General features: G+C 45.1%; 1 protein-coding gene across 1 annotated transcript in view; it reads left to right on the forward strand.

Moving 5' to 3' along the window:
* USP19 (ubiquitin specific peptidase 19) overlaps positions 1-24548 on the forward strand; it is a gene marked incomplete in the record, with an annotated part of 118715 nt that overhangs the window by 58633 nt on the left and 35534 nt on the right. Inside the window, 9 exon segments of the mRNA XM_077451658.1 lie at positions 2052-2162; positions 2372-2473; positions 3676-3816; positions 5207-5325; positions 5428-5565; positions 13888-14249; positions 16195-16305; positions 18153-18369; positions 21622-21774. Of these exon segments, the coding sequence (XP_077307784.1) occupies positions 2052-2162; positions 2372-2473; positions 3676-3816; positions 5207-5325; positions 5428-5565; positions 13888-14249; positions 16195-16305; positions 18153-18369; positions 21622-21774 (1454 nt within the window).

A 24548-nucleotide genomic window follows, 5' to 3' on the forward strand; every position in this document is an offset into this window, starting at 1 on the left:
CAGATTTTCCTATCGTGTGTACACAAGTCCGTCACACAAAAGTCCAAAGTACAAACACGCATGCTCGGAATTAATGCTTACCAAACACGACATTAGTAGAAGGTGCCCGGGGGGGGGGGTGCGTTTTAAGAGCTGAAATTCCTCGTAGTATGTCACTACGTTCGTGTTTGTTGGCCCATAATTGTGTACCGTTAGTATGGAAAACAAGTTCCTGGCACACGCCCTTCGGACAAAAGTCTGACGCCTTGTTGGCCAACAATCTGATCATGTGTACGAGGCTTTAGCCAATTTCAAAAGATTTAGACAGACTGGCTTCAGGTACCCGGTTCGGCATTGAATTGCTGAGAATATAAGATGCTCAAGAATGTTGGAACAGTTTTTTTGACCAGAGGGAAGGCTTGGATTAGAATGTATATTTAAAACTTTTTTTTTTTTTTTTTTTTTAACGTTTTCAGGTGCTATGCTTTTTTTTTTATTTTTATTTTTTTATTTATTTTTTTTTGATTGTGACTTGTTTTGTATTGAGATGATTTTTCTATTCTATGGCATGCAGGTTTATCAGGAGAATCAATAAAGAAAATATGGTTAAAACAAAAAACAAAATCCTGTAGATGGCAGTGTGCTTTTGTTTAATACTGTAATTGTCTGATACAATTGTAGTGTGTGTTGTGTTTTATTTTATTTTTTTTATTTTTTTTTGCCATTTGCCAGCGTGTTTTTGTTTTTCTTTATTTTTCTTTAAATCGGTGTACCAGTTGAAATCCTTACATGAGACAATAAAAATGTAATTAGGAGACGCACATTACTGTTAGCGCTATAGTCAATTTAACCAGTGCATACCAATGCTGCTAAATTTAGCCTAGGCATCCAGACTGGGATTGGATTGAAGGATTTGTTTTTTGATGATACTTTTATTATAGAACAGAAAATAATACTTTTTCTTATAATTTTAGCTATGCCATCTGACCTGTGTACAATTTTTCTTTTCAAACATTTTTATTATTGCTTTTCAACATAAATACACAGTACAATTCAGGACAGAAACAAGTGATGCCAACAAACAGATGCGTTTAACAAGGGTACAGCTGAGAGTCATACATTATATCTCGGGGGTAGCACCGAGGTCTAGTCCATTGTCTGGAGATAAGCATTGTAGGTGGAGCAAGCTTGATGAGGAACTAGGTGTCCTGGAACCTAGGGGGGACAGCTAATTGGGTTACTCCAGGGACAATGATCGTAGTATTGCGTTGGAAGCCTTGTACTGACTGAGTAACATTTCTTTAAAGTGGTTGTAAACCCTTACAACACACTTTGACCTACAGGTAAGCCTAGATTAAGGCTTACCTGTAGGTCCAAGAAATATCTCCTAAACCTATACGGTTTAGAAGATATTTGCCTGAATACAGGCACCGCTGTCTACGGCGTGCAGGCGCACTGAGCGCGGCATTTTCAACGACGGAGCTGCCGCGCGTGTCGGCTCCCGTGTGCATGCGCGTGAGTGACGTCATCACGGCTTCGCCGAATGACAGCGGCGGAGCTGCAAGACCCCGTCGAGAAGATGGATGCGCCGGACTACAGGGGACAGCGATGACATCGCTGGCTCCTGTGTCAGGTAAGTGACACATAATGGGGTAGTATGCGATGCATAGTAGTCCATTATGCTTTGCCTTTGCAGGGAATGAAAGAGGAAGTAAACTCATCAGGGTTTACTTCCTCTTTAAGAGGGTGTAGAGGAGGAAGATGTGGAGTAAGATGACAGAATAAAGAGGGGGAAGTGGGATAGAGTAGTCGGAGGAGACACGGTCGGGTGGCCCATGCGGGCCCAGGTCAGTGGTCGTTGTCATCTTGCAGAAGGTGAGTAGGGTCAAGGTTCCAAGAGGCGACTGTCAAAGTTAGGAGGTAGAAAATGATTGACCCAAGGTAGCCACATCTTGCCATGCTGAGGCAACTGTGTACAATTTTTATACTGTAAGCTGATATTCTGGTTTTGGATACAGAAGAATATTTAAACTACTTTTAAATTCCTGACAAAGATTTTTGTATTTAAACAGGTGTCTATTACATTTGATCCCTTCCTGTACCTACCAGTGCCCTTACCACAGAAGCAGAAGGTCCTCACCGTCTACTATTTTGCAAAGGAGCCCCATAAAAAACCCATTAAGGTGAGACTGCTGCGGTATTAAAGTGTACCTGTTACCAGCAAAGTGTGACATCACCCCCACCAACAATTGATAACCTCACGCTTTGCAGTGGTGTTATAACTGAACTGCATTCTTGGGAAAATGGCCCATGTATGCGTGAAATGCAATAAATATTTGCTGAGCAAAGACAATGGCGCAGTTTAATTTCTTATTTTTACATCTCTCTGCAGTTTTTGGTCAGTATCAGTAAAGAGAACTCTAGCGCTTCAGATGTCCTCGAGTCCATCTCTCAGAGTGTGAGAGTTAAGATGGAAAACCTGAGGTTGGCCGAGGTAAGACCAAACATATTCTAAAGCTGTCCTCAGTACAATCTTGTTTAGCCTTTACTAAGATCTCGTGTGGGGGCTACCCTGAGTGGATCTAAATTTAAATGTCTTTTTTAAAGGTGGTCTCTCAACTGTATGGTGGCAAAACTAAAAGACGTGCAATCAGTTCGATTGTAACCTGTATGTCAAGCTTTAGATTGAGTGCTCATGCATATGGACGTTTTAAAAAAACTGGCTGCAAAGCTAGCTCTGACACCTGGAAAAATCGGCGTTAAAAACACAATTTTTTACCGCATTTTGCATTGGCGTTTTTGCGCGTTTTTTAGCGTTAAGTAGCATTTTTTTTAAAGAAACACATCTCTTGGCTATAGCACTCCCAAATTTCCCACAATGCCACAGAAAACAAAGAAAATATTTTATGCGTTTATGCGCGTTTTTCCGCAATTCGCGTTTTTACAGCTCTAGCTCCGCGCCACGGAACGAACTGGTCCTGGTTTTTTTTTTTACAGCTTAAAAACGCCTATGCCATTTGCAGCTCAAAAACGCCTAGGTGGGCATGAAGCCATAGACTAACAGGTATCTGCACCCACTTCCGGGATAGCTCTCTGCGGAAAGGGGCGTAGATTACGCCCCTTTCCGCAAGTGCCCCGCTGCCTGCTGGGAAACACACAGATCCCAGAGGCAGCGGGGACCGTCCTTATTGCGCAGCGCAACTCGCGCATGCGCAGTAGTGAACCGGGAAATGAAGCCGAAAGGCTCCATTTCCTGACTCCCATACCCAAGATGGTGGCGGCAGGACCCGAGAGACGATCTAGAGATCGGCTTCGGGTGCCGACATCGCGGGTGCGCTGGACAGGTAAGTGTCACTATTTTAAAAGTCAGCAGCTGCAGTATTTGTAGCTGCTGGCTTTTAAAAAAAAAAAATAAAAACGCGGACTCCCGCTTTAAGCTGCAAAAAAAGCTCAAAAAAGCGGCTGTAAAAAACGTCCGTGTGCATGAGGCCTGATTGCAAAACCTACTCTCTGTGAATTGTATGTTAAAAATCTAACAAGGAATTATATTTTTTATATTTTAATGTGATTTTATATTTGTTTTTTTTATTTTAATGGGATATTTTATATTAGATTGCCAAGATAAAACACGAAATAAACGTTGTTATTACATGAATTGTGCCATCTTAGTTATTTTTTAAATTTCCCTTCTCTTAGGTAGCGAAACACCGCTTCCACCGCATGTTCAGGCCGTCTTGCTCTGTGGACTCTGTCTCTCCGTCAGATGTACTTCTGTGTTTTGAGGTTCTGTCCCCAGAACTTGCCAAGGAGCGTGTCCTCGTGCTTCAGGTTCAGCAGGTATGCCATAGTTTCACAGCTTTCCAAGAGTAGACAAGTCCCAAAAGTGCACCTGTATTCCACAAAAGCACCGTAAGGTAACGGACCAAATAAGAGGAGAGCAAAGCTCACCTGTACCATCTTTTCCCAATACAATACTGCTGTCCATGGTAATCCATTTAATTTTTATGTAGTGGCCATCTGAAAGCATTTCATTGGTTTGTTGCGCTTCCAATAGTGGCCTCAGCGCCTCTCTCTCAGGCCCCTTCCACATGGAGTGGGCTCTGTTGGGGTCCACCTGCTCAGCGGACATGGTCACCAACAATACTCTGGTAGGCCGTGGTGTTTAAATAATGCTCAGTTGGTACTAAGGGGCCCAAAGTGTGCCAAGAAAATATCCCCCACACCATTGCACCCCCCACCACCAGCCTGAACTGGTGATGTAAGGCAGGATGGATCCATGCTTTCATGTTTACACCAAATTCTGACCCCACCATCTGATTGTGGCAGCTGAAATCCAGACTCATCAAAACGGGCAACGTTTTTCCAATCTTCTATTGTCCAATTTTGGTGAGCCTCTGTAAATTGTAGCCTCAGTTTCCTGTTCTTATCTGACAGGAGTGGCACCCGGTGTGGTCTTCTGCTGCTCTATCTGCTTCAAGGTTCGATGTGTTGTGCGTTCAGAGATGGTATTCTCTGCATACCTTGGGTGTAACGAGCGGTTATTTGAGTTACTGTTTCCTTTCTAACATCTGGAACCAGTCTGCCCATTCTCCTCTGACATCAGCAAGTCATTTTCCTCAGCACAACTTCCGCACACTGGATATTTTTCACTTTTTTGGACCATTCTCTGTAAACCCCGAGAGATGGTTGTGTGAAAATCGCAGTAGATCAGCAGTTTTTTAAAAATACTCAGACCAGCCCGTCTGGCACCAACAACAATGCCACGTTCAAAGTCACCTAAATCCCCCTTTCTTCACCATTCTGATGCTTGGGAAATACATTTTGAGGTAGCCCTACACCCACACTTCTCACATGAGTCTGTGTGCTGCAGGCAGAGAGCTCTGTGCACTGTGCTGTATATGACGTACTCCAGACTGTTGCACTCTATACACTGTGCTGGACTTAGAGTGCTCAGTTCGTTCTGCATTCTGTACTCTGTGATGGATGCAGTGTACTCTGGACTTCCCCATTTTGTATTTGGTGCAGTATGTTAGACTCTATACACTGTGCTGTACATTATAAAGTACATCATAACCCTCACAGTATTGTCAGAGAAGTTATATGTACCACTAGGACTTACAAATTGTATGTGACATAATGAAGATAAGGAACATGTGTACTGAAACTAATTGCTTTGATGAATTAGACATAGATGCATGTTAATCCTTTGTCCATCCACACTTTGCAGCGCCCCCAGGTTCCCAGCATCCCAATCACCAAATGTTCTGCATGTCAGAAGAAACAGCTCTCTGAAGAGGAGAAATTAAAGCGGTGTACCAGGTGCTATCGGGTTGGATATTGCAACCAGTGAGTGTTCTTGTATTTATCGGATTGTAGCAATGATCTGTACAGTAAAACCCTTGCACATGGTTTTGTTTTTTTCTGAACTGATCTCCTCTGTCTTCCTAGGGCCTGCCAGAAAACTCACTGGCCTGAACACAAAATTGCTTGCCGACCTGAAAATATCGGCTATCCATTCTTAATCAGCGTCCCGGAGTCTCGTCTGACCTACACCCGCCTGGCACAGCTTCTCGAGGGTTATGCAAGGTGAAATGTCTCTTAATTGTACCACAAGGGCATCTTCTTTTCCCAAGTGTTCTTCCAGGACAGCCCTTGAGAGATGGAGCTCCTCCCATCGACACAGGAAACACATTGCCACAGTTCAAAAGGCGGTCCCTCAGGTCCCTGGTCAGTCATTTGTGTTTCCTCCGTCGGAGGAACATGTTGCCAGGAACCTGGAGGCCCCTCTCAGGGGCTGCCTGAGAACCTGTTAGCCATAAGGGACCGGGTCCTGTTTTTTGGCTGCAGTATTGGGTCCATACCTTTTTTTGTGGCTCGGGTACCGTCCAGCTGATTCGGAGCAGACCCGTTACCCTCCTCCTTCCAGTGCCGAGGTGGCCAGGGGCAGAATGGCGCCGGTTTCCCCCAGGAGCGGTGAGTGGAACCTTCCATCTCCGCTCCTTGTTGCGGTGGGGTCGGAGACGCCGAGCGTCACTTCCGGTGGAACCGTGTCATCACTGCGTGCCGAGACTTCCGGTTCCGGGTCTCTAAGGGTACAAGGAGGAGAGGGAGAGCCAGCGCTGTGCCTGTGAAGCCCGACCAGCGTCCAGCTATACCGGATTAGCGGCGGGATCCAGAGCGTCAGAGGGGGACCATGGAGGCTATTCCCCAGGATACTCCGGCGGAGACAGGCACCAGCCAATCCCAGGTAGGCTGCTGGGCATGCTATTACTCTGGTGGAGCGGTGGTGTTTGTAGGCTGGGCCCTGTAGTGCCCCACGGTGGCGGTTTACTCACAGTGAGATTGTTTGTTAGTGGTGATTCTAAGAGGGACATGGTGCTGACGCTAAGAAATCCTTTGTCTTCTTATTTTCAGGCTAAAGAGATGCCAAGGGAAGACAAGACAGGCCGCAAAAAGTGCCCTAATTGTGGGAATAGGTTGTCCTCTGGCTCTAACAAAGCCCTATGCAAGCAATGCATTGCAAGCTTGCTTAAATCTGAGGCAGATTCCCCTTTAGCAAAATTTTTGGGCTCCTTTAAAGAGGAAATGGCGTCGACCTTTAAGTCCCTCCGGGAGTTAATCACTGACGTGGGATCAGCTGCAGCTGCCTCCACGAGTAAAACAACTATAATCTCATCCTCACCATGCCTTACAACACCCAGCTCAGGGGAGCCCCGTATGGTCAGGGAGCCTAGCCCCACGTTGATTAGCCCCGATTCCTCTGACACTGACTCGGGTCAGGAAGAGGATCAAGCAGCATCTAAAGCCTCAAAATATAGATTATCTCTCGAGGAAGTAGATGAGCTAATGGGGGCTATCTATGATACGCTGGAAATTGAGGAGGAAGAAACTCAGTTATCCAGACATGATCAAATGTATGAGGCTCTGGGGAAAAAGAAAGCAAGGGTTTTCCCTATACATAAGGTGCTTTCTGACCTTGTCCTTAAGGAGTGGTCTGAACCAGATAAAAAGGTTTTCTTTCCTAAATCCCTTAAGAGAAGGTTCCCTTTTGATGAGAGCCCAGAGGCGGTCTGGAATAAAAATCCTAAACTAGACGCCCCTCTGTCCAAAATCTCAAAGCAGGCTGATCTGGCCTTTGAGGATATGGGCCACCTGAAAGATCCCATGGACAGGAGAACAGACATTGTCTTAAAGAGGGCCTGGGATGCCTCTATGGCAGGCTTAAAACCAGCTCTAGCCACTTCCTGTGTAGCTAGAAACCTGGAGTTCTGGTTATCGCAACTACAAGAACATTTAAAGGCAGGCACTCCTAGGGGGGAGCTTCTGAAATCCTTCCCTATGCTTTTTAAGGCCACCAGTTTCATCTCTGATGCCTCCACGGACTCCGTAAAATTTACAGCTAAGTCTGCAGCACTTTCAGTGGCAGCAAGGAGGTCAGTATGGATGAAAACCTGGGGGGGAGACACGGCGTCTAAAACCCGCCTGTGCAGCGTCCCTTTTACAGGAGACTTAGTCTTCGGGCCTGAATTAGACTCCGCCTTAGAAAGGACGGCGGATAAAAAGAAAACCTTTCCCGCAAAAAAGAAAAATTTTCAAAGAAAATTTTTTCGTCCCTTTAAGGAACCCTCTAAATCAGAGAAGAGTTCAACCCCCAAAAAACATTGGTCGGGACATAAAGGGAAAGGAAAAGGGGGCATACTGTTTAGCCGCCCCAATCAGGATCCCAAACCCCAGTGACGTCAGGGTTCCTGTGGGAGGAAGATTAAGCAAATTTCTTCCACAATGGGAAAAGACAACCTCGAACGAGTTTGTCTTAAATATAATAAAAAGGGGTCATGCGCTGGAATTTCACAGCAACCCTCCTTCCAAGTTTCTGGTGACAAAGCTTCCAAGTCACTCAGAAAAGGCCAGGGCTTTACCTTTACTGATAGGGGAAATGGTGGATCAAGAGGTATTGACACCAGTCCCTATTCAGGAACAAGGAGACGGTTTTTACTCGCACATTTTTGTGGTAAGAAAGCCGTCAGGGAGATTCAGACTAATTATGAACCTCCGTCCACTGAATCGCTCCATCCGTTACAAGAGATTTCGGATGGAGTCCATTTATTCCATAAAGAATCTCCTGCAGAAAGAGATATTTATGGCAACCCTGGATCTAAGGGACGCTTATCTGCATATTCCAATAAGGGAGGAATGCCAGAAATTCCTTCGGATGGCAGTGCAGATAGACACAAAGGTTTACCACTTTCAGTGCAGAGCACTTCCCTTCGGTCTATCATCCTCCCCAAGAATTTTTACCAAGGTTCTCGGAGAGGCTTTAGTTCCACTGAGGCTTCAATCAGGCTCAATTATCCCCTATCTAGACGATCTGCTCCTAACAGCACACTCGGAGAGTCGTCTTTCTCAGGATCTGGAATTGACTCAACTCAGCCTGAGTCGATTAGGGTGGATTGTCAGTCAGGAGAAATCCAAGACAACCCCAACACAGGAGAGCCTGTATCTGGGGTACTGGATCAAGTCTGTAGATCAGAAAATTATACTGCCGGAAGAAAAGATTTTGAATCTGTGGCAGAGAATATCTTTTCTTCAATGCAGCCCCAAATGTACGGTGAGGGAAGTAATGTCGGTCTTAGGTCTTATGACGGCAGCCATTCCAGCCGTACAATGGGCCAGGTTCCACCAAAGAGACCTTCAGGGTTTTCTGTTAGAACAATTAAAGGGCAGAGATCTGGAGGAGGAGGTATCGATCCCCTCAAGGATAAAACGCTCCCTCTGGTGGTGGAAGGACAGGGAGAACCTAAACAAAGGGATTCATTGGGTCCTTCCTATCACTTCAACACTAACAACGGATGCGAGCAGTTGGGGCTGGGGAGCCCACCTCGGCTCAAGCTGGGTCCAGGACAAGTGGACCCCGGAGGAGAAATGTTTTTCTTCCAATTGGAAAGAGCTAACAGCAATCCTGAGAGCTGTTCTAGCTTTTCACCCCACAATACAGGGTCACCATCTACAAGTCCGTTCAGACAATACGACGGCTGTAGCATACATAAACAAACAAGGAGGAACCAGAAGTCCTCGTTTGATGTTGGTAGCCAGACGCATTCTCCAGTGGGCAGAAGCCAATCTGGAATCCATTTCTGCAGTTCACCTGAAAGGGGAGCTGAACAACAAGGCGGACTTCTTGAGTCGACAAAAGATTTCGAACCAAGAATGGTCCTTACACCCAGAGGCATTCAATCTCATAACTCACTGGGGAGAACCAGAGGTAGACCTTTTTGCGAGCAAAAAGAATGCAAAGGTTCCTAATTTTTTCTCGCTAAACCCAGGAGATCAGCCCCTGGCTGTAGATGCCTTGCAAACTCCATGGACTTTCAGTCTGGCGTATGCATTTCCCCCTCTTCATCTCATTCCGAGGGTCCTAGCAAGATTCCTCAAGGAGAAAACCTGTTTGATTCTAGTAGCACCTTTTTGGCCCAGGAGACCGTGGTTCACAACGTTGCTACAATTGACAGATTGTCCGCCTCTGAGACTTCCCTACAGACAGGACCTCCTGTCGCAGGGACCTCTTTACCATCCACAGGTGGCCACACTGAAGCTTTCAGCGTGGTTACTGAAGAGGAAATCTTAAGGAGTAAGGGCCTGTCAGATGAGGTAATTGCGACCTTACTACAGAGTCGCAAACCAGTCACGAGGGCTATTTACAAAAAAGTCTGGAAAAAATTTAATAGCTGGCTGAATAGCCGTGACATAAATACGGCTAATATTCTACAGTTTTTACAGGAAGGTGTAAACAAGGGTTTAACCCTAAGTACTATCAAGGTACAGAAGCTGCCTTAAGTGTGTACCTAGATGAACGCTTACAGGAAAATCCTTTTGTCGCTAGATTCTGTAAGGCAGTCGCTAGACGTAAGCCAGTCAGAATCACCAAAGTCCCATCCTGGGATTTAGCAGTTGTACTAAAAGCTTTCTTGGGGTCACCCTTTGAGCCTATCTCAGAGGCCTCCCTAAGGCTTATTACATTTAAGACAGTTCTCCTGGTGGCAATCACTTCAGCCTGTAGGGTCAGTGAAATCCAAGCCCTTTCCATCAGGGAACCATTCCTACAGATCCTAGAAGACAGAGTCATTCTAAAGACAGACCCTGGGTTCTTACCAAAGGTAGCTTCTAGCTTCCATAGGTCCCAAGATATTGTCCTCCCTTCATTTTGTCAAAATGCAGCAAATGAGAAAGAGGAACGTTTTCATTTATTGGATGTGAGGAGGTGTATTCTAGAATATCTTAATCCATTCAGAATCTCAGACTCCCTTTTTGTCCTTTTTTCCGGACAGCGTAGGGGACAGAAAGCTTCAAAAGTAACCATAGCTAGATGGATTAGGCTAGCTATAGCAGAGGGGTATAAGGCCTTGAATAGAGATCCTCCTGAGGGTGTTAAAGCTCACTCCACAAGAGCGTTGTCTGCATCCTGGGCAGAAAGAGCTGGTGCCACCCCGGAGCAGGTATGTAAAGCAGCCACATGGTCAAGCTTTTCCACCTTTACAAGGCATTACCGACTGGACTTAATGTCTAGTCAGGATCAGGCCTTTGGGAGGAAAGTCCTCCAGGCCGTGGTCCCCCCCTAATCTGGTAAGTACTTGGGGATCCTCTCAAGGGCTGTCCTGGAAGAACACTTGGGAAAACTGGAGTTAGTACTTACCGGTAACTCCTTTTCCGGTGGTCTTCCAGGACAGCACGATCCCACCCTTTATTTGATTATAGTGATGTACTAATGTTATTACCTGTTATGGTTTATATGTTTTTCAGTTCCATCCTTCGGTTCTTGGTGAATGACTGACCAGGGACCTGAGGGACCGCCTTTTGAACTGTGGCAATGTGTTTCCTGTGTCGATGGGAGGAGCTCCATCTCTCAAGGGCTGTCCTGGAAGACCACCGGAAAAGGAGTTACCGGTAAGTACTAACTCCAGTTTTCCACCACTGCAATAGTAACATTCAAGCCAAACTGCAGCCTTCCCTTCGGTCTTTTGAAATTGCTTACTTTGATATCACTTCACACTGTGAGCTCCTCACAGTTTGCATTAGAAGCTGCAGAAAGTCGTGGGCTTGCTTAAAGAGGAACTGCAGTCTGCTCACATAATTTGTAATAAACACAGCTTTGCCATTCTGACGCCTCCCTCCAGCCACTTTGCATATTATTTTTTAAATACTGGGATTCTGTACTTGCCATATATGCTGCAGAAATCTCCCTCCACGGAGTCTGGCTGCTGCCATTTTAACTGTGGGCAGCTGAAACTGCTGCCTGTTCACTTCCTGTATTTACACAGACACATACAAAGGCACGCCTCCAGCTCTGCAGCTCTCGTTGGCACTCTTATAACTCATCTCCCCTCCCTTCCTGGCAAACTCTCACCAGAGTGAGGTGGAGAGCTGTATATGATGTCATAAGCCTAGGCTAATGACCAGACAGGAAACAGGAAGTGGGCTGTATAAGGTATTTACTGGCAGAAAAAAAAATGTTTTACTATGCAAAGTTAAAACAGCAAGGGCAGAAGATTTAATAGATTGACAGTTGAAAAAATGACTGACGGCCTGCTTTAATTTCCTGGCAGAATGATGTCCAGTACTTTCCTCCTCAGCATTACTGTCCCTTGCCCACTCCGTTCATTCATTGGATTTCTGTCTTGAAGGCTTATCGCATATGGACATTCTCTAGGGTGGTCCTCTTAAAAAATAAAAATAAAAAATACAACCTGCCTGGGAACACCCACTTCTCCAGACTCTTGAGAGCATAATGAGGCAAGGTGCTGTGATGGTTGTAGGAAGCCATGTGCCCCCAACCCCACCCCCCGTGTAATAATGCTTAGGCTTGATGATTGGTCTTTCACACCCGAGCACTGCCTATGCTCCCTCATACCCCCAAAGAATCATGTTTTTTTGTCAGCCACTCCAACAAGGAGAGGATGGTAGAGCTGAAATTGTGTTCTTCTTAACCCCTTTCCGTCTGCAACTTGTACGCCTGTATGCCCCGAGCTGAAGCTATATTAATGTCATTCCTTTAACAGCTACTTGCTGACCTTTTTTGTTCGACTGCTAGCTGTCAATGTGATTCTCAATCACTTGGTCACTATGTATGCTAGCCGAGAACCTCAGGAAAATTTAGTTTTAGTGCAGAGGCTCCTTCCACCTTCAGGTAATGGTGTCTCTCTGTTAAATACTGTAATTTGATACAATTGGAATATTAAAATAAAATGTTGAGATAAATTTAGTTGAGAGAGTCTAGAAAACATGTTTACAGTGCATCTGGAAAGTATTCAGAGCGCTTCACTTTTTCCACATTTTATGTTACAGCCTTATTCCAAAATGGATTAAATTAATTATTTTCCTCAAAATTCCACAAACAATACCCCATAATGACAACATGAAAGAAGTTTGTTTGTTTGAAATCTTTGCAAATTTATTAAAAATAAAAAACGAACAAAATCGCATGTACATAAATAATCACAGCCTTTGCCATGACTCTCAAAATTGAGCTCAGGTCCATCCTGTTTCCACTGATCATCCTTAAGATGTTTCCGCAACCTGATTGGAGTCCACTTTTGGTAAATTCAGTTGATTGGACACAATTTCTAAAGGCACGCAACTGTCAATATAAGGTCCCACAGTTAACAGTGCATGTCAGAGCAGAAACCAAGCCATAAAGTCCAAGGAATTGTCAGTAGACCTCCAAGACAGGATTGTATGGGGACACAGATCTGGGGAAGGGTACAGAAAAATATCTGCAGCATTGAAGGTCCCAATGAGCACAGTGGCCTCCATCATCCTTAAATGGAAGAAGTTTGGAACCACTGAGACTTTTCCTAGAGCTGGCCTCCCCAGTCAAACTGAGCGATCAGGGGAGAATGGTCTTAGTTAGGGAGGTGAACAAGAACCCAATGGTCACTCTGACAGAGCTCCAGTGTTTTTCTGTGTAGAGAGGAGAACCTTCCAGAAGAACAGCCATCTCTGCAGCACTCCACCAATCAGGCCTGTATGGTAGAGTGGCCAAAAGTCACCTGAAGGAGTCTCAGACCATAAGAAACAAAATTCTCTGGTCTAATGAATCCAAGATTTGAACTCTTTGGCCTCAATGGCCATGTCTGGCGGAAACCAGACACCGTTCATCACCTGGCCAATACCATCCCTACATTGAAGCATGGTGGTGGCAGCATCATGCTGTGGGGATGTTTTTCAGTGGCAGGAACTGGGAGACCAGTCAGGATTGAGGGCAAGATAAATGCAGCAATGTACAGAGACATCCTTGATGAAAACTTGCTCCAGAGCACTCTGTACCTCAGATTGGGGCGAAGGTTCATCTTCCAACAGGACAACGACCCTAAGCACACAGCCAAGATAACAAAGGAGTTGCTACGGGACAACTCTGTGAATGTCCTTGAGTGGTTCAGCCAGAGCCCAGACTTGGACCCGATTTTGGCATCTCAGGAGAGATCTGAAAATGGCTGTGCACCGACACTCCCCATCCAATCTGATGGAGCTTGAGAAGTCCTGCAAATAAGAATGGGAGAAACTGCCCAAAAATAGGTTTGCTAAGCTTGTAGCATCATACTCAAAAAATACTTGAGGCTGTAATTGGTGCCAACGGTGCTTCACCGAAATATTGAGCAAAGGTTGTGATTACTTATGTACGTGGGATATTTTTCCCTTTTTATTTTTAATAAATTTGCAAAGATTTCAATCAAACTTCTTTCACATTGTCATTATTGGGTATTTGTAGAATTTTGAGGAAAATAATGACTTTAATCCATTGTTGGAATAAGAATGTAACGTAGAAAAAGTGAAGTGCTGTGAATAATTTCAGTTTTTTACTGTATTACCAACCCTAAAGCAATGTGTGTATTTTTTTTTTTTTTTCCCCTCTAGGTATTCAGTAAACGTGTTCCAGCCTCCATTCCTCCCCGGCAGAATGTCCCCTGAACAGCCTCCACAACCACTAAGTGCAGACAAGGCCGAGTCCTCCATGGCGCAGTCTAGTTGCACATACCAAGGAGAGCCACAAGAAGATGAGAGAGTGTCAGCTCTGCTGTCCCTGGGCTCTTCTCCCTGCCACACAGCACAGACAGAGGTGACGGGAGAGGACGGTGCACAGGGGAAGATGTGCCCAGACAGGCACTCGTTCATCAGCACGGACTCTGGGTTTTCTGAGCAAGCCACAGACACTTTAAGGGAATTTGATTCGGGGGGAGAAAAAGAAACCACTTATGAAAAATCTGTTAAACCCGAAGGTTTGTATCTTGAGGCTTGTAAAATGAGGCACTGTGCATAACGTTTAGCTTTATAAAGTGTGGGAAGAGTTGGATAGCTGTCTGAGGTATAAGGTCTTTTTTGGGAAGATTTATTCTCGTTTTTCATCCTGGGTCACCGAGACAGAAATTGATGGGAATCTGCAAGAACGCATCTTCCCTTCCCCACGCACACTTTGACCTGTCCTAGTGAAGTCTCCTTGAAAGGAAGAAAAAAAGCAGCAATCACCTGTAGGATTTCCCCTGACCTTTTGTCCCAAGCATCACGGTCAGAGGCAAAAAATTAGGGGGAAGTTCCCCCCAAATGGGTACCTATAACTACACCCTGCACACTGTGTATAAGCAAGCTGTGGGAACTCTAGGCAGCAGCATTGTGAGTGAAAATTGATCCATGCATGTCAAGAGGAGGGAGATGAGTGGCGGCCTATAGTCCATCAGACAGGCCTGATTACACTAGCTGTGAGAGGTTAGTGCAACAGAGGCGGCTTTGTCAGCCCAAATGAGAAAATGGGAGCATACTGGTTTTCTGGCAGAAACAGTTTTTGTCCCAGTCGTTTTCCAGGACAGTCCTTAAGAGAGAGAGATGGTGACAGGAAAATTGTTGTCACCAGAACCTATAAGGCAGGGATATGCAATTAGCGGACCTCCAGCTGTTTGCAAAACTACAAGTCCCATCATGCCTCTGCCTCTGGGTTACATGCTTCTGGCTGTCAGTTTTGCTATGCCTCATGGGACTTGTAGTTCTGCAACAGCTGGAGGCCCGCTAATTGCATATCTCTGCTAATAAGGTGTTCCCTCATCATATTCAGTTATTTGTTTCCTCTTTCCAGAGGGGACATGTTGCCCTAGGAACCTTCTTTTTTTCTTTTTTTTTTTTTTGGGGGAGTACTCTCGTGGGCTGTCTTGAGAGCCGCCCCCTCTCGTGGGCTGTCTTGAGAGCCGCCCCCTCTCGTGGGCTGTCTTGAGAGCCGCCCCCTCTCGTGGGCTGTCTTGAGAGCCGCCCCCTCTCGTGGGCTGTCTTGAGGGCCGCCCCCTCTCGTGGGCTGCCCGTCCTAGCTGGCCAGGAGTCCGTCCTATTTTTTCTGGTAGTACTCACCATGTTAATTTATCGTTCTCGCAGGTTTTTTGGTAAGGCGGGTTGGTTCTCAATGGCTGCAGTGATCCCTTCTTTGCTGATGGCGGGAGAAGATTTGCTCCTGCCTCCCTTTGCAGCCTGGAGAGGGACACAAATGATGCGGTGGCGTCTCCTGGCAGAGCAACACTTGTCTCATTTCTAAAGAGATTCCACATGGGTTGATGCATCTTTATTGCTGAGATATATTTGAATGTCTTTGTTGCCTTCAAGCACTGTTTCAGTGTACAATTCAATTTAAAGTAGATCTGTACTGCATCTGAGCACCAAAAAGTCATTTAATTTAGTATTTAAATTCAAAGCAAACTTTCTCCATCCATCCATGTCTCCATGCCTTTTTTTTTTTTTGAGAAATCAGTTTGAAAAACACCCCCCTAGCATTTCTGGCCATGGCCATCTTGAGTAAGGGCTGATGATTCATGTAGCATTTACTTCCTGTTATCCATCTGCCCTTAGCTCAAGCATGCATGCAGGAGAGTGTGCTAAGCTAAGAAAACCCCTCCTCCTCTCCTCCCCTCCTGAAGACTCCTAGGATGTATGACATTTTACCTAGGCAAGAAACCAAGAAGTAACTGAAGAAATGTGGGAAAAAAATGTTAAGACAAGTAATATATTTTATGCTATATATTTACTAATGCTAACAGCATGAGCATTAAAAATAAGCGATTTCGATTTGGAGAGTGGAGTTCCACTTTAAGCACAAGAAGATGGCCTGTTTGCAGCTCTGGGGGTCTGTAAAGTTTATTACTGCATAGGTCTGAAACTAAGTTTTTTTTTTTTTTTTTCCCCCCCCAGCTGCTGTCCCTGGTTACCAACAGTCAGTAGAGCTTTCAAGTTCCCACGCTGCCCTGTTTTTCATCTACCATATCGACTCCACGGGAAGAGAGGTGAAGCTGGAGGACAAAGGTTTGTTCTGTTCTTAGTGATCGCCTACGGAGCTTGAAACTGCAAGCTTAACAAATTCTCTCATTGCTGGAGATGGCGAGAGATGCTGACCAAAAACATTGCTTTACATCAGCCTTTTTCAACTAGGGTTTCGTGGAGCCACTAGGGTTCCTCCAGAGATTGCTAGGGGTTCCTTGATCAGTGAGCAATTTCTGCCTCAGATAAACTACCACTGACACCAATGATTTTTTTTTTTAGCTATCTGGAGGATGGGGACATTCTTCCCGCTGACCGCCAATGCCAGGTGCACTTGTCCCGCTGACCGCCAATGCAAGGTGCACTTGTCCCGCTGACCGCCAATGCAAGGTGCACTTGTCCCGCTGACCGCCAATGCAAGGTGCACTTGTCCCGCTGACCGCCAATGCAAGGTGCACTTGTCCCGCTGACCGCCAATGCAAGGTGCACTTGTCCCGCTGACCGCCAATGCAAGGTGCACTTGTCCCGCTGACCGCCAATGCAAGGTGCACTCGTCCAGCTGACCGCCAATGCAAGGTGCACTCGTCCCGCTGACCGCCAATGCAAGGTGCACTCGTCCCGCTGACCTCGCCAGTGCAAGGTGCACTCGTCCCACTGACCTCGCCAGTGCAAGGTGCACTCGTCCCACTGACCTCGCCAGTGCAAGGTGCACTCGTCCCACTGACCTCGCCAGTGCAAGGTGCACTCGTCCCACTGACCTCGCCAGTGCAAGGTGCACTCGTCCCACTGACCTCGCCAGTGCAAGGTGCACTCGTCCCACTGACCTCGCCAGTGCAAGGTGCACTCGTCCCACTGACCTCGCCAGTGCAAGGTGCACTCGTCCCACTGACCTCGCCAGTGCAAGGTGCACTCGTCCCACTGACCTCGCCAGTGCAAGGTGCACTCGTCCCACTGACCTCGCCAGTGCAAGGTGCACTCGTCCCACTGACCTCGCCAGTGCAAGGTGCACTCGTCCCACTGACCTCGCCAATGTTCTGTGAACTGCCGACGTAATGTAACTATTAGCAGAGGTTCTCCGTTAAGGTTGAGAGAGGCTGCTTTCCACAATCAACTCTACATATGTACATACAAAGTGATATTTATATAAATCTTTTATTTCACATGAATTAAGACATTAAAATATAGTAATAGGCAGACACTTTAAATGATGCTCATAAAGCAACAGAAGGTTTGCAGTGCTTCCTGTTATAAGTAAATAATCATAAAGTCCAGATTTACATGAATCTGTGACTTGATTTCACCGAATATTCGGTGTAACCCAGGATAATTCCAACAACGTGCGTGATCAGTCTAACCACTCACCAGAAAGTGGAAAACAATCCAGCATGAGATAAACAATCACACAATGTGCTTGGGAACAATTCGTCACACACGTGCACCTCCACCAATCTGTACACTCACCAGATAGTAAATGATAATGCACCTTAGGTCATGAAGAGACCTCTCACCCTGGTAGGCTGGTGGTCCCCCAATATGGTCGTGCACTATGCAAAACAGCTCACCCATGGGAGCCTAAATAATATATTGTAGTAGTTTGTAAAACTTAAAATCAAGTACAAAAGCTGCAATATAAAACAAATAAGGCCAAAAATGTACATAATCTGCCACCGCTCCTACCACGAGGACGAGTGGGGATGTCAGCACATAGGCCCCTCCTGACGCGTTTCATGCTCGTGCACGTTCTCAAGGGATCCGCCTATCTTTAAATGATACCCCTTGTGTAAAGATGAACTCGTAACGATTGGCCAATCACATGAATACGTTTTTGAATGGCGCCTGTTGTTTTGCCCACATCCTTTGCATACAATTTTCACACCTATCTCTCTTCTCAGGTGACTGTGTCCTGGACCTGTCTGATGACAGCTCTCTGGCACTGGTTTGGAAGAACAACGAGCGCACGAAGGAGTTTGTGCTGGTGGAATCGAAGGATCTGGAATGCGATGAGGATCCATCGTCTGCCAGTGAAGCTGCTAGAGTTGGTCTGTTCACCTTGGAGCAGTGTCTCAACCTCTTCACTAAGCCTGAGGTCCTGGCCCCAGAAGAAGCCTGGTGAGTTTGATGTGGAAGTCTCATATTCTGATGTCTTTGATCATCTTCATTTATTCTAAAGCCCCCACAGAATCTTCAATTGTAAATCCGTTGGAGTCTGGAAAATCTTGCAGGTTTTTTTTTTTTTTTGTTCTTTAGAAAGCAGCCACATCCTGAGTAGAAAACCTTGTCCCCTGCCAGCACGCTTTAATCGCAGCTTTGCAGTCAAAGGTAATGCTCCCTGCTGATTGGAGAGCTCTAGATGGGATTCAGCAGGGGGGGAGCATTTCAGACCTCTGCAGAGAGATCACTGCTTCCACACAGAACAAGAGTCCAAAAAGCTCCACATTAAAGAGGGATTCCACCAAAAAAATATATATTAAAAGCCAGCAGCTATAAATACTACAGCTGCTGACTTTTAATAAATGGACACTCACCTGTCCCGGGTTCCAGCGATGCCGGCAGCCGAGGCCGATCGATCGCTCGGCCCTTGGCTGCTGCCGCCACCATTCTAGGTGAGGGAATCAGGAAGTGAAGCGAAGCGGCTTCACTTCCCGGTTCCCTACTGCGCATGCGCGAGTAGCGCAGCGCAATAGGAATTCTCCGCGCTGTCACTGGGACCCGTGTGTGTCCCAGCAGACAGCGCAGCAGGGCAGGAAATGGCGTAGACTCCCACGGGAGTCTATGCCTGGAAGTGGGTGTAAATACCTGTCTTTGACAGGTATCTCCACCCCCCTCCCCCCTGAAAGGTGCCAATTGTGACACCGGAGGGGGGGAGGGATCCGATCAGCGGAAGTTCCACTTTAGGGTGGAACCCCGCTTTAAGTTTTATTCATAGCCATTTGTTACAGTAAAACATGCCATAAGACACGGGTCTGGTTGGAGCACAAAAATGCAACCAGACATTTATTTTTTAGATTTGTTATTATATGATGATGGAATTAAGTAAATACAAAATGTATTAATAATAAAGGTCTGTCAAGTCCCTCCAAGTTAATTGTTGTGACAAAGGTATATGTATAGATATATATAATCTATATACATACATACACATATATATATATACACACACACACACACAACTTGGGTTTATTTAGTAGACATGTGCAATTCGTTTAGTTCCAAGTTCATTTTATAACGAATTTTGACAAATTCGTTAATTCCTAAATTTATGAATTTTTCAATTTCCGACTAATTCGTAAATTTGTATTTCGTAAAGTCGAAATTTTGGAAATTCGAATATTCAAAATTTCATGAATTTTAAAATTTGGAAATTTTGGAAATCCAAGAATAAGAATGAAAATCTGAAAATTCGAAAACCTGAAAAAAAAAACAACTAATAATAAATATCAAATTATAGGTATTGGAATTTCCTTTCAAATTTGGCTAGTTAGTGAATGTAACGAGTAGGAATTTATCCGAAGTTACAAATTATCTGAAAGAACGAATGTCTTATCTAAACGAATGGAACGTAACGATCTAATAATAATAAAACCTTTTTATTATTACTTTTTATTATTTGTTCCATTTGTTTAGATGCGGCATTCGTTATTTCGGATAATTCGTAACTTCAGATAAATTTGTATTCGTTACGTTCACTAACAGCCAAATTTGAAAGGAGATTCCAATACCTGTAATTTAATAGTTGGTTATTAATTAGAATTTTACTGATTTTTCTTTTTTTTTTTTTCTGAATTTTTTAATTTCAGAAAATTCGTAAATTAAAAAATTCAAATTTTTTTTTTTTCCCAAAAAAAAGCAAAAAAACGAATGAAATGAAAACAAACACATTTTTTGTCAGTGCACATGTCTATTATTTAGACCCCTGATGCCTCTTCTGTCTCAGCCTTTGCAGATCAGAGACACAGAATCCCAGATCTGCACTTTACTAGTACTGAGGATAGGGTCCGACTGCTCTGAAATCAGATGTGCTCTAAAATTAGCGCTTCTTGCTTAGAAAATATCACTTAAAGGAAGTTCAGATTTCTTCTCGATCTCCTTCATCATCCTTGGCGATTTTCTCTTCCTTTTTATTTTTATTTTATTTTATTTTTTTTCAAAATGCTTTTTATTGAGAAGTTAAACTTTTACAAAACGCACATAAAAGAAAGAGAAAATAAAAATATACATAGAATATTCAATTGTAGAGGACTACCACCAGAGTGATCATATAGATTTGTAGGAAACTGTTCATCAGAAATGTTTTCTTCTTTAGCCGCTACAGGGCGGTACCTGTGCGCCGGATCATGTGATCTGACACTTCCTGGTGGGGTTGGGGCGCTGTGATTACACACAGTGGAAGTCGATGGGCGGTGATAGGGTACTTTATGTCTTCCGTCACCCACCGATCGTCGGGCATAGAGACAAAACTGCAATCTACTTATGTTAACAAGGCAGATCGCTGTTCTGACAGGAGGGAAGGGGTGGCGTTTGTGTCCCTGCAAAGCAGGGAGTAAATTCCATCTCTTCCACTAGTAAAAGCACCCCGAACAGTATAGTAAAACACAGGTTAGGTACACGGTTAACTCTCTGCTCTTCCCACATGTTAACCCTTTCCCAGCCAGTGCCACTAGTACAGTGACAGTGCACATTTTTAATACTATTAGTGCCACCGATTCTCAAAAAGTGTGTGTTAGCGTCGGAATGTCGCTGATCGCTGCCAATGCTAGTTAAAAAGAAAAAATACCCCGTAGTTTGTAAATGCTATAACTTTTATGCAAACCAATCAACATACGCTTATTGGGAATTTTTTTTTTGCCAAAAATATGTAGCCTAAACTGATGAAGAAATTAGATTTTTTTATTTTTTTTTTTTGGTATATTTTTATTTTTTTTCAAAATTGTCGGTCTGTTTTTTGCGTTATTAAAAAAAAAAAAAAAAAACCCCCGCAGAGGTGAAAATAGATCTCTCTTTTTAGGAAAAAATAGATATACGTTTTATGTGCACAATTGTCCGTTAAAGTAACACATTGCCTTATAGCAAAATATGGCCTGGTCATGAAGGGGGGGGGGGGGGCGTAAATCTTTTGTTGGTCAAGTGGCTAAAGAGGATTAAACAAATCGATCCTGCTGACAGGGATGTTTTCCAGCATATGTAATGACAAGTGACTGCCGGTGAATGTTTGCAGAACCTTCCAGGGAGGTCAGAGCCCAGTTGTTACAAATGATGCTCAAATTTGGACAATTTCTGGGTATTGGGTTCTTTATCACCACCCTAAAGCTGTTCTTGTAAGCGTATTCATTTATTCATTTATTTTTTTTTTTTTTTTTTCAGGTATTGTCCTAAATGTAATCAGCATAGAGAGGCCTCAAAGCAGTTGATGCTGTGGAGACTTCCGAACATCCTGATCATCCAGCTGAAACGCTTCTCTTTCCGAACGTTTATCTGGAGGGACAAAATAAATGACTTGGTGGATTTCCCTGTCAGGTAGTGAACGGAGGCTTTGGGAGTACAACAAGCTCTCGCTAGTCCTGCTTTTCTTTATGTGGTGTTCTTGTGTTGCTGCAGGTTTAGTAGTGTAACCGATGTGATGTGACCTCAACATAACAAGAGCAAGGCTAGAACTGGGGGTATCATTTTGGAGTGGTGTCATGAAGCAAAAATACCTGTGATGCCATTGCCCCTCCTTAGGCCCTACTGCACACTAATACCAGGGCAGTGAATCTAAACTATTTACTGAGCCACTGATCCTACAAAGAATGCCGCTAATGTCTACAAGCATTTCTGAAAAGCCTAATTACATCAGTGTTTTTGCTTTTAATCTAACCTGTTAGACATGGCAAACTGGTAAAGGTTCTTGGTACTGAAACAATATGTAGCCTGCTATTGCTAAAGTGGCATTTGCTACAGTAAAAGAACTATGGACTTTTTTTTTTTTTTTAACCAATTGAGACCCGCGCTATAGCCGAATGACGGCTACAGCGCGGATCTCCTTTGCCGGGACGACATCTATTGACGTCGTCCCGTGCACGGGCGGCCTGCGCGCCCTGTGATCGGCGAGTTTGAGACTCGCCTGATCACAGATCCGTGCAAGGGGTCGATCCCGACCCCTTATCACGTGATCAGCTGTCAGCCAATGACAGCTGATCATGTGATATAACGGAGCCGGTAATCTGCTTTTATTCCTCCTCGCGCTGTCAGCGCGAGGAGAAAAAAAAAAAACGATCAGCGGCGGCCGTGATCGGGACATTAGTCCCGATCACGGCCAGCCCTGCCAGTGCCCACCTGCCCCCTGCCAGTGCCCACCTGCCCCCTCATCACTAAACATAATTAAAAAATAAGTGCCCCCCGTCAGTGCCACCCAGCAGTGCCCACAGTGCCACCCAGCAGTGCCCACAATCTGCCTCAACAAAGGTGCTGCACCCCAGTGCCACATATCCGTGCCCATCAGTGTCATCTACCAGTGCCCAGCAGTGCCGCCCATCAGTCCCATCTATCAGTGGTCCCTATCAGTGCCATCTTATCCGTGCCATCTTATCTGTGCCCATCTTTGCCCATCAGTGCCGCCTTATCTGTGCCCATCGGTGCCGCCTTATCTGTGCCTATTAGTGCCGCCTTAACTATGCCTATCAGTGCCCACCAATGCAGCCTATCAGTGCCGCCTCATCAGCGCACTTCAATGAAGGAGAAAAATGACCTGTTTGCAAAATTTTATAACAAACTATTAAACATGATTATTTTATTTTTTCTGCATCTTTTTTTTTGTTTGTTTAGCAAAAAATAAAACTCCCAGCTGTAATTAAATACCACCAAAAGAAAGCTCTATTTGTGGGGAAAAAAAATGATAAAAAGTTCATTTGGGTACAGTGTTGTATGCCCGCGCAATTGTCATTCAAAGTGCATCAGCGCTGAAAGCTGAAAATTGGTCTGGGACTGAGGGGGGTTTAAGTGCCCAGTAAGCAAAGTGGTTAAAAAAGCCCATTTTACCTAGGTGGATGCTGAATCTGTCCCCTGGTGCCTCAAACACTGAGAACCGAGCGATCAAAGACTGCTGATCATTCAGTTTTCGCAGCTCGTGAGCAGAGCGCTGGCAACAGTCAGCAGCTCTCTGCTCCCCAACAGGCTCACTGGAGCGCTGGGCTGCGGAGGGGGCGGGAGCAGCCGGCTCATGCTCTCGGCGACGCACTGAGAGGCCGAGACGGGTGCTGGTCCAGGCATGCGGAGCAGATCTCGACTCCATTGTCGTGATTTTGCCCGAGCCTGGACCACCTCCGTGGCGTCAGCTGACAGCGGACTTCAGCCTGCTGTCTGCTGAAAACAAGAGCTGTGGCTACTCCTTGTGGCATGTTTCATAGGCTGTGCATGCTTAGCAGCAAGACATATGTCATTATGGTCCTACTTTTGCTTACAGCGATTGTATACCCCATTAGGTGATTTTTACCTACAGGTAAGCCTATAATAAGACTTACCTGGTAGGTAAAATGAATATCTCCTAAACCTGTACAGTTTAGGAGATATTCACCTTGCATGCAGCCACTGATGTTAGCAGCGCATGTACTCTGAAGGTTCGGTGGTTGCTGCCCGGAAATTGGAGCTGCTTTATGGAAAGAGGACTCCCATGCACATGCGCAAGAGTGACGTCATCGCGACTCCAGCCACTCACAGCGCCGGAGCCGCGAACCCGGAAGAAACTCTGCTCTCTCAGTGGTGACCGGGAGGTGGTACGGGCGCTTCATTCTAAGGCAAGTATTTCATAATGAACTAGTATGTGGTGCATACTAGCTCATTGTGCCTTTGCCTTACAGGGTTTTTTTTTTTTATCTTCCCGGGGCATACAACTGCTTTAAGGAAGAGAGCACTTTGTTGCACAAAAAATGTTTTCGTTCTCCCTGTGTTCTCTCTTTTTTCATTTGATTGACAGCAGCATTTAGTAAAACAAGTAATAAGTGGCTGAAGCAGAAAAGAGAGAGAGAGAGAGAGATAAGTGTGGACAGAGCTTGCACTAAAGCTGGCCTTAGATGGATAGAAATTCATCTGGTTCTGAAGGGCCCAGTATGGATTGTGGGGGGGAACTGTATTTTAATTTGTTTTTTTATTCTCCGATCCTTTGTTTACACTCTGCTGTCACTTGGGAATACCCGGCTAACAGCAGGGATGAGTCACTGGTGGTTAGGAGATGCCAGCGGGAGCCAACTCCTGAGAGCGCAGAATATTGGTGCGTTTCCATTAATATGGGGCCAAAATAATGCAGCAACGGCACC

This window comes from Lithobates pipiens, unplaced genomic scaffold, assembly GCF_037356315.1.
Source record: "Lithobates pipiens isolate NorthernLeopardFrog02 unplaced genomic scaffold, aLitPip1_a1.2 Scaffold_23, whole genome shotgun sequence".
NCBI classification, from domain to species: Eukaryota; Metazoa; Chordata; class Amphibia; order Anura; family Ranidae; genus Lithobates; species Lithobates pipiens.